Below are 11,114 nucleotides of genomic sequence, written 5' to 3' on the forward strand. Positions count from 1 at the left end.
ATGTATAGTAGACATTAAAGAATATGACAGTGAATATGCAAGGTTACAAAATTTTAATTCTGAGTCAATATAGGAAATATGTGTCAACCAAAAGTATGTATTTTCAAGCAATAAATACCTGGAAGTCTGACAGGTTAGATGCAATTTGCAGATTGCTTCAATCCCTTTGTGTGCCTTTACCTGTCCCAGGCAAAGCCCCTGCCCTACCATAATTCTCCTTTATTATGCACTTTTTTTATACATGCCTTATCAGAAATGAATTAATATCTCGGGCTCTTGACTCACTCACAGCCGGCTATAAAGGTTTGTCACTGTTTTAGTTCCTTTCAAACAGAAACCTTATATCTCATAATCATTGCACTAGTTTCATTCCCCTTTTTTTTCCCTTCTGGCAAATTGAATTAGCCAATTCAAGGAGCCTCTGACTGTCTGATGGTGTGTTGTTATTTTCTTTAAATTTATATTTGGTAACCAACGTAAACTGAATTAAGATAAAATAATGTGAGGAAGTGAAACATCAAACATTCCCTGGGAATTTACAACACTGGTAAAACACAGTAAAGCTCCATCTGCACTATCCCATCAGATCCTCCCAGAACACATACAGCAAGGGTTATATGCACAGTACACTTCCCTGTATTACACTGTCCCAGCATTGTGAAATTGCTGGTGAGATCCCTCTACTGTAAATGTAGCACTTTAAATTTTTCACCCCACCATGTGACCTCTTTAAGCATGATTTCCAGTTCAAGAATATCAGTGGCAAATAAGAACATAGGAACATTTAAGAATAGGAAGGGACCATTGAACCCTTGAGTTGGCACTGCAATTTAATCAGACTATACTTGATCACATCTCAAATGCAATTTTCCTCATTTATTCCATATTCATCAATACCCTTCTCTCTCTTTTTTCTGGCAATGCACCTTAAAAGATCATTGGCAAAAATGGGCTCCGATCCATAAATATGCTTGGCAAGGTAAAGCAATAGTTTCCTGCGGATGCAAATAGCAAACTAGCCACAAGACTTTCCCACCCTTATCTCCTGTCATCAGGTGTATCAATTTGAAAGTTGATAATCCACTATTTCACCACACTTCTTCTACAGCCATCAAGCACTTGAGTGTAACTCAAATCCAGAGTTTGTGGCTCAAAGACAGGGAATCTGCCCACTATACCACAAGAATTTCTCTCAATACCCTGAACCAATAAAAGTTTATTGTTCTCAGTCTTGGAACTTCCAGTTGTTAAAACATCCACAACTTTTTAGGGGGGAAAGCTTCACATTTTTTGTCCTTGGTGTGAAAAGTACTCCCTGATTTCACTCCTGAAAGGACCATTCTAATTTCAAGATTATCTTCCCTTCTTTTGGATGACCAGACCAGGATAAATGTTTTCTCCCTAATTCTCTATCAAATCCCCTTAACATTTGGAATCCCCATTAAATCAGCTCTTCACCACTTGTGTTCAACCAAGCAGACTAGATTTATGAGATTAAAAATAGAAATTGCTAGAGAAATTCAGCAGGCCTGGCAGCATCTGTGGGAAGGAAACAGAGTTAACACCTTAAGTTTAGTAACTCTTCCTCAGAACTGGAGACCATTCTGGAGAAAGGTCACTAGATTTAGAACATCAACTTTTTTTTCCTCCATGGATGCTGCTAGACCTGCTGAATTTCTCCAGATATTTCTGGATTTGTTTCAGATTTCCTGCATCTGCAGTTCTTCATGTTATTCCAGATTTATGCAACCTCTCTTCAATGCTTAATGTTCTAAGCCCCAGTATCACAAGAACAAAAGAACATAAGACATATGAGCAGATGTCATTCAAGTCTCCTATTCAATAAGAACATGGCTGACCGGATGGTAGTCTTAACTCCACATTCCTGCCTATCTTCAATAACCCCTGATTCACTCATACATCAAAAATCTATCCAATTCAGCCTTGGATATACTCTGTCATTCAGCTGAGGTTGTATACGCCACACAGCAACAGCCCTCTGAAAGTTCATCCAGGTCTCCTTCTTAAATGGCAGACTCTTATTTTGAAACTGTGCCCCTACATCCACATTCTCCCAAGCTGAAAAAAAATCCTCTCAGAATCAACCTTGTCAAGCCCCTCAGTATCTTATTTATTTCAATGAGATCAATTTGCATACTTCTAAATTCCAGTATGGTCAAACCTGCTTATGTTTTCCTCATCCCAGGAATCAGCCTAGTGAATCTGCTGGTGAATATGCACCACACTTTAAGACCAATGGATTTTTCCCAAGTTGCAGAGGCCAAAACTGAACAACTGCCCCAGATGGAGTCTGACCAAAGTTCTGTACGATTGGAGCATCATTTTCTTCTATTTGTAATCCAACCCCTCGAGATAAAGGCTAACATTCCATTAGCCTTTTTTGATTATTTTTGTACCTGTCTGCTTGGGTTTTCAAATCTCTTTGTTTCTTTACAGGTCCTAGATTCTCACCATTTACAAAATACTCCAATTTTTTTATGGATGATTTCACATTAATGAAAATTGAACTCTCAGAGTTCTTGCCTAGTCATTTAATTTGTCTATGTCCTTTTGTAACCAAATCTGTACAACTTTTCATCCATCCAAGCTTAATGTCATCTACAAAATTGGATTTAAAGATCTCTCCACTCCTTCATTAAAACTATTACTAACTCCAGTAAAAAGCTATGGTGCCAGAGTAACCAAATAAAACAAAAACACTTAACATCACAAGAAATAAGAGCAGAAATAGGCCATTTGGCCCATTGAGCCTGCTCTACCATCCAGTAAGATCATGTTGATCTATAATCCCAGATCCACTTTACTGCCTGTCTCCTATAACCCTTTGATCCCTTGTGAAACAAAAATCTGTCTAACTCAACCATGATATATCCAAAGAACTAACCTCCACTATTCTCTGTGGAAGAGAATTCCAAAGCATCAAAATTACCCGAAAGAAGGAATTCCTCCTCATCTCCGTCTTAAATGGGAGACGCCTTATTTTTAAACTGTTTCCCCTAGTTCCAGAATCTCCATATGGGGAAACATTCTCTCAGTATCTATCCTGTGGACCTCTCTCAATCGTACATCTTTCATTAAGATCACTTCTCAAACTTCTAAAATCCAATGAGTACTTAGAAAGATAGAAAATAGCAGCTGGAGTAGGCCTTTCAGCCCATCAAGCCTGCTCCACAATCAATCTGATCATGGCTGAACAGGCCAAATTTGTTCAACATCCCACCAGAGCACAGAATGTTTAACTCCACTCCTTGTATTTTACCTCCCAAAGAAATTTCAACTTCAGTCAAAGCTAACCCCAATTCTGAACACCATCATCTTTGCGAATAAAATGTTTACAAGCAATCTGAGTTGTATTTCTAATTCATTCACAAGATGTAAAGTTCTTGTATACTTTCCACTACTGTCATGATAATGCAACACCATCTGCCGTACTGCGCTGATACCATGCAGATAGTGTACAGCCGCTGATATTATAGAAACCAGAGATTTGGCATCCAGAGAGAGTTTGCTGTAAGGACAGGATTGCAGTGCTGGTGCTTGGCATGGACTGCTGTATGAGAATTCCACGGCCCACTTTTTAAAGCATGTTTCTTTTTAATTGTCAGGTAGACTGCATTGCTGTGCAAATTCTCATGTCTTAAAAAAGAGCTGCCCGCCCTGGGACCTGCTTTCAGTCCTTAGAAATTTTCCTCAATGAATGGTAGCATTCCATGCATGTGCTGTAGTATAACACTTCCACTATCTCTGTCAATCATTGGAAGCTGCTAACAGTCAGTTTGCATTTATTAGGCCACAGTCAATATGTTTGCAATCCAAGTCTTTTAACTGCAAAGTTGTTTGCATGTAAACACACAGCATTCCAATCAATCAAACATGTATTCATTACTCCAGAGTTGTTCTGCATCTCAAATCATTTCCATTTATTACAAGTCCAATGGATCAAATGACTTCCCATGATAAAGAATTCCATTGTCTGATCTATTTCTTTAAGCCCTATATCAAGAACATACATACACTGTTTAAACACAAGAAGCCAATCTGCCCATTAGCATATTATTAAGGGAGAAATTATCCTGCTTTTACTCTGAGTTATCCTCAGTTCCTTCTTGCTCCAATTGTTGTACTTCCTCTCTTCAGATGCAACCTTAGACACATTCATACCTTCTTAGTGCCCGTTCTTCATGTGTGAGCCTCAGCATGACTAACAGAGTGATCAATGTCCGCATCACAGACACCTTTTGTCTCATTCTCCTCCAATGTAGACACCAGTTCTGTAAATTAGATTCTTGCATTAGTAACCAGGAATGGGAAATTCACCTGATTCTCCTTTATAATATGACTGCTTGAGACCATTATATATGGACCTTGGTGCTAATGACATAAAACAATCAAAATCAGAAATTGAATTTAGGACTCTGACATACTCAACTATGAAGCTACTTATTCTTCCTGATAGGAACTGCAGAGGAACAGTTTCCAGCATTTAAATTGCATTACATTATTACTGCTTTGAACTTAATATATTGGGGCAGATTGTCAGCAAGATAGAAGTACAGTTTGTACAGAAAGTGTGCATGTGATCAAGAACTCTGGAATCTATCAATGAAGCAAAACAAAAATGACTGAACTTGAGTGGAGCAGTTAAACTGATTCTATCTTCACTAGGGGCCACAATGACTGCAGATTTGGGGGTTCAGTATTAACTATTTTGACAGACTGATTTACTCTATCAGGAGCTGCCTTAATGGAGGTTTGTCAATGACCAGAATATTATGAATAAATACCTGCATTGATACTTATTAGATGTTAAACAGTACAAAGCAGGTTCACGTTGCAGCTATGGAACGTTCGAAGATTTCATTGTCAGTGGTAACATTGTAGTGACTTAATTGCGAAAATTTTCAGTTGAATTATACCTTTAATTTGTGAATTTAGCAAGCAGGATCTACTACCTTGGTTAATTTCCCAATGGCCCAGGATCGCTGAAAGTTACTGCAGACACCCACAGCAAAGTCCACACAAAGCATAGGACTTAACTCAGGACCTTTGTGTCAGGCACAGGTCACTTTCACATTCAGTTCTCAGCGAAGGTCAGGACATGAGTTTGCATAAATGACATAAAATTATTTACAACAGAGCATGCAAAATCAAAACAATACTTCAACTCCCACCATGTCAGTTAAAGCTGTCTCATTAATCAAGGTATCTGCTTATTTTTGAGCACTGAAGAGAAGCTGTTCCAGCACTAGATTAAAGGACGAAAGGTTTAATGAAGCATAATACAAGTTCGATCAATTATTATCGCCAGCAAACACGTTACAACGTTATTTGGCTTATTAGTGAAATCTCTTTTCCGCATTGAAATAAAGCGCCAAATGCCTAGAATTTTGTGTTCTTTAAAGTGAGAAAGAAGAAAATTTCATTTCAGGGACTGCTGTGTCAATGTGTGACTCCCAGTGCAGGCACAGTGTGAGTCAGGTATAGAGTAAAGCTACTTCTACATTTATCGCCGTCACAAACATCCACGCAGGTACAGCACAGGGTTAGATACAGTGTAAATCTCTACATTGGTCCACCAAAAACTCTCGGAATAAGTACAACGCGGGTTAGGTACAGAGTAAAGATCCCTTTGCACTGTTCCTACAAACACGCATAGGGCAGGTACAACACAGGGTTAAGATACAAAATAAAGTTCTCTTTACTGCCAAGAACAATATACCTCAGCAACATCTCTTCAATGTGCCTACCCGCCAGCATAACAGCAATGTGATTTCTTTTATTCATTTCGCAGCCCTCCTCGGGCCTCTCTGAATAGGAATATCGTTTTAGTGCTAAATTAGGGAAGGTTTTGCACAGTGGCAACATGCCCACTAGGAAATGGGTTAACATTGGGTCAATCCTACTTCATGCCGTTACTTCACAACCAACGGGATATAGGAGTCAGATTGGGTTTGAACTGTCCAGCTGATAGACTGCTTTTCAATGGGGTGCTAGAGCGCTGAAGGTCTAAGGCAGTCGTACTGCAACTGACTGCTCCCCTCAGCTATCTGTGCACTCCCCGCCAATCAGTAGAAAGAAAATTTTGAGGCGTACAACAACACAAAATGATTCCTGCCAGCCTGGCTGTTTTGTCTAAACTTAAATTCTCTGTTTCACATGAAAAAGAGAGTGTTAATCATTCCGCCGCAAGCGTCTTCGAGATGTCACATCAGATAATCAGATTGCAAGCAGATAAAAATGGAGCTATTGAATTTTCCAAAACCTTAGAAAATCCTTTGACATCTGGCCGAATGCTGAAATTTCTGAGCGGATGAAGTTAACAGGAGTGTAGGAGCTACAGATTTATTAACTATAACTCCAGATGAGAGCCCCGAGTTATCAATGGTGGAAAGGCTGTGTGCGAAAGGTGCGGAGGGGGTTAATAGATTTTTGTGTGTGTAGGGTCTTAGTGCTACATTCCGAGCTGTCGAGAGGGGGCGGCTGAGCGGCGCCTATGAGTCAGCCGACAGCATCTGCTCGTAGCCCAGCCTGAGACTCTCAATCCAACTGCACACAGGGATCAAGCTAGGGGCTTTGCAACGCCGTAATACATCAGAGAGCCTTTCACAGTCCCAGAAATACCAGGCGTCACTAGACTCTCCCTCAGAAAGAAAACCTGTATGAGGATTCTCTCGGCAGTAACTGGCAGCGCGCCTTGGCGTCCCGAAAAAAGTTTTCTTTAATAAATAAATAATTATATTTAGCTATGTGAAAAGGAGTGCACAGCGAGTGATTGCTGTAATCAGGATCAGGTCTAATCTCAGTCTGAACATACATTTCAAATTAGCAATGTGACGAAATTATTCGCAGAATGAGTTCCAGTCTGAGCAACAAGTCACGAAGCGGCGCCTCAGAAAACAGCCGAGCCGCGTTCAAGTCTGTTAGCGAGCACCACTTATAACAGTTACAGTGTTTGGGCTTGCTGGAGATTGGAAAAACGCCGAGGGAGCAGACAGAGCAAAGCGCTCCTATCAGTTGCCTATTCCATTCCGTGCTGTTCCCCACTCCTTATCCATTTAGTTCAGTGAAAGCGGCCTGTAAAGTTTCAACACCATTTCTTAGCAAGTAAGTTCGAGACAAGGCTGCATCGCTGTATAAATATCTGTGTTTGTGTGCGAGGGGGGGAGGGGTAGCCCACTCAGATGCCCAGACAACGTGTCCCCAATCCTGCTGGACACATTCCAAATTAAAAACATCTTTTTGATTTGTTTGTTTTTTCAGTAGTCTGACTTTTTTTCACCTGTTTATGCCGGGATCTCCGCAGACCTGCCCCGAGATTCCCCCTTCCAGGATGGACGCTGCAATTATTCTATTCCCCAAATTTTAAACCAAAGGTTTTACAACTGAATGGGCTTTGAAACAATACCGTTATCTTGTACAAAACGAACCTCTTTGTACAGTTTATTGCAACTGATGTTAAGTTCCTTGGACAGCGTTTATTTGATAAATGAACTACGAACCAGCTTCACATGCGATTTTATAGTGAACACATCTTCCGTGACTGGAATCTAGGCACCGTTTGTAACTGTTCATTACCTGTGATCTCGTTTAGAAAACCGTGTGGGGGACACAGTCACTTAAAGTTTGTTAAAGCTGCAGATGGAACAGTTAGTACACATTCCCGACAAGGCGGCTTGTGAAGGGTGCAGGGACGGGACGTTTCAAAGGCAGCTCCGAATGACTGAAATGATGAAGGGCTGCCTCCGCTCGGATAGATCATGAAGACTGTTCTATTCTTTTGCACAGAAGCACTCTCTCGCACCCAAAGAAGCCAAGGCTCTGAATGCTGTCAGATGTCCAAACTTTTTTGTTTCAAAGATGAGATTTTATTGCTAAAAACATTGAACCATTATATTTACATTGATATGTTTTGTTTTAGAAATAATATTCAAGTAAACATTTCCAAATGTCACGGTATCATCTACATTTATATCAACAAACGTTAAAGTAATAAATAATTGGACACAAGATTTTACTCTTCTACACTCCTATATTGTATTGGAAAGCTGAGATTTCACTCTGTAATATCTTCACCTCAACTTTTTTTATAATAATTATTATTATTTTACAAAAAAAAACTAGGCACATGGCATTAAAGGCAGTTATTAGGATTCAGTGAATGGAAACCCAGGCTAGACTTGTTCGGAGTTGCTGCTAGTTCTCAAAGTCAGCGATCAGGGCCCGCAGTGTGACTGCGAATATCCCTTCCATCTGAGTGGAGCTTCATTATGGTCCGTCAATTTTCCCCAACCCACCCTCACCCACCTCCCCCCAAAAAAAACCATGATTTTCTGCAACGTTAAATCTCATTGTGTTATATAGATACAAAGCTGGCGCTTCTTTAGAATGCGATATATAAAAATAGATTTCACTATAGGGCGCTGTTATACTATAGACCATCTGTATATAGGATTCACCCAGTCTGCATGAGAACATTTCTCCCTTTAACAGGAACACTTGCACTCGGAAATGACTGGGTATTGTACAGGTATCCACGTGCAGTACTTGGGTTTTGACCATCCTTGGCAATACCACCTTAAGAAAGTCTTGCTAATCGATTTGACAGGTTTACACAGCATCCCTTCGGGGAATGAACAGGACCTCTCGTTGTAACAGTTGCCTTCTTTAACAAACCGTGGCCAGAAGCGGCCTCCCAGGTCCTTCCATGTGTACATCACCGGACAGTATGTGTAGGACCAAAGCCATTGCTGGAACTTCCTTCTGGCCTTTTTACCCAACTTCATTTTCCTCCCATAAGGGGTCTCGGACAAATCCAACCTCTTGATGTCGTTGGGCATGGCGCCCAGAGGTTTGAACCTGGAGTTCGGGTCCCGGGACGGAGAGTCGTCCAGTTGGGGCAGGGTGATGGACATGAAGTTGGGATCGAAGTGACTGCCGAGCTTCTTCCGTAAAGCCCGTTCGTCCAGATCGTTGTCCTTGGGATCGTTGTCTGGGTCCGGGTGTTCGATAATGTCCACCACGGGCAAACTGTCACTGGGGACGGGCCGGAGGTGCAGATAAGGCTGGCAGAGTCCGTGCTGCAGTAGCAACATGCAGAAGCAGCTCAGCATATACTGTGGCAGCTCCATGTTTTAAACGGGCCAGTTCGGCGAGCCCAGAGGTTTATAAATAGGCTGCAAAGCGAGCAGACTGATACTTTTAATAGAACACACTGGGCTTTGAATGACGGGCACGTACAGGACGTGCTGAGGTTTAACTTTGCTGCCGGATTAAGCTGCTGTCTCTCGCAGCCTCTCCCACACTCTCTCACTTTCCACTCTCTCGCCTTCTTTTCCTTCCTCGCTTTTTTTCTTTCCCACCGATCCACCTCCGGAAAGCGAAAAGCACCAGAAAAGCGGCCTTTTTCCAGATTCTTTACCCCGAAATTCACGTCGGCTTGCTGCCTGTCGCCATGGCAACGCCAGGACTCACTGCCACAAGCTGTCTAGACGGGATGACAGGAGCCGGAGTGAGAGGCGGCCCGGAGCCCGGGAGAGAGCGCGGCGGCTCCGGCCCAGGGCGGCCCGCTTCCTGGGCTCCACTCCGGGGCACACGGGCTCGCCCGGCCCCAGCTCTACCGGCAGCGAGATTGTTAGCGCTGATCCCGCTCAGGATCCAGGATTGATCCCGCTGCTGATCCGGGATTGATCCCGGCTTAATCTCGGTGTTGATGCCGGGTTGATCCCGGTGCTGATCCTGGATTGATCCCGGTGCTGATGCCAGGTTGATCCTGAGATGAAGCCGGTGTTGATCCTGGGGAGGCGTCCTGTCTCTGCTCCTTGCCTCCTGTTGCAGCCGGACTGATGCCGAGTCTCCGGCTCCAGGTTAAATATCTGTGTCCCGCAGAGAGGCGAAATCCCGGGTCGGCGCCCCGCTTCTGATTGACACCTTACCCCCGCCCTCCGCCTGCCCCTCCTGCCAGAGCCACCAGCTGCTTAACCCGCACCCTCCCGGCTTCCAAACACCGAGACCCGCAACCTCCCGGCTCCCAAACACCGTAAACCGCACCCTCCCGGCTCCCAAACACCGACACCCGCACCCTCCCGGCTCCCAAACACCGAGATCCGCACCCTCCCGGCTCCCAAACACTGAGACCCGCACCCTCCCAGCTCCCAAACACCGAGACCCGCACCCTCCCGGCTCCCAAACCCCGTAAACCGCACCCTCCCAGCTCCCAAACCCCTTGAACCGCACCCTCCCGGCTCCCAAACACCGAGACCCGCACCCTCCCAGCTCCCAAACCCCGTAAACCGCACCCTCCCGGCTCCCAAACACCGTAAACCGCACCCTCCCGGCTCCCAAACACCGTCACCCGCACCCTCCCAGCTCCCAAACACCGAGACCCGCACCCTCCCGGCTCCCAAACACCGGCACCCGCTCCCTCCCGGCTCCCAAACACTGAGACCCGCACCCTCCAAGCTCCCAAACCCCGTAAACCGCACCCTCCCGGCTCCCAAACACCGAGACCCGCACCCTCCCGGCTCCCAAACACCATCACCCGCACCCTCCCGGCTCCCAAACACCGAGACCCGCACCCTCCCGGCTCCCAAACACCGAGACCCACACCCTCCCGGCTCCCAAACACTGACACCCGCACCCTCCCGGCTCCCAAACACCGAGACCCGCACACTCCCAGCTCCCAAACACTGACTCCCGCACCCTCCCTGCTCCCAAACACCGACACCCGCACCCTCCCGGCTCCCAAACACCGAGACCCGCACCCTCCCGGCTCCCAAACACCAACACCCACACCCTCCCTGCTCCCAAACACCGTGACCCGCACCCTCCCGGCTCCGAAACACCGACACCCGAACTCTCCCGGCTCCCTAACACCATGACCCGCACCCTCCCGGCTCCCAAACACCGAGACCCGCACCCTCCCGTCTCCCAAACACCGTGACCCGCACCCTCCCACCACTAAACCCCCAAACCACACCCTTCTGCCTTGCAAACCCCAGACAATACCCTCCCAGCTCCCAAACCCGCTACCGCTATCTCCCAATCCCCAGAGCACACACATCCCCAGCTCCCAAACTCACACCTCCATCTCCCAA

General features: G+C 44.9%; 1 protein-coding gene across 1 annotated transcript; it reads right to left on the bottom strand.

Annotated features, from left to right (window-relative positions):
* Positions 1–6,920: 6,920 nt before the first annotated feature.
* Positions 6,921–9,941, bottom strand: nog2 (noggin 2). Its single transcript, XM_048552340.2, has one exon. It carries the CDS (start codon positions 9,147–9,149, stop codon positions 8,505–8,507), a length of 645 nt encoding a protein of 214 aa, XP_048408297.1. The 5' UTR covers positions 9,150–9,941; the 3' UTR covers positions 6,921–8,504.
* Between the last annotated feature and the right edge of the window lie 1,173 nt (positions 9,942–11,114).

The sequence above is a fragment of the Stegostoma tigrinum genome, chromosome 23 (assembly GCF_030684315.1).
Source record: "Stegostoma tigrinum isolate sSteTig4 chromosome 23, sSteTig4.hap1, whole genome shotgun sequence".
Classification (NCBI taxonomy): Eukaryota; Metazoa; Chordata; class Chondrichthyes; order Orectolobiformes; family Stegostomatidae; genus Stegostoma; species Stegostoma tigrinum.

Bases quoted from the DNA above. Each gene is read 5' to 3' on its own strand.
- nog2 (XM_048552340.2), bottom strand. From the start codon at position 9,149: ATGGAGCTGCCACAGTATATGCTGAGCTGCTTCTGCATGTTGCTACTG.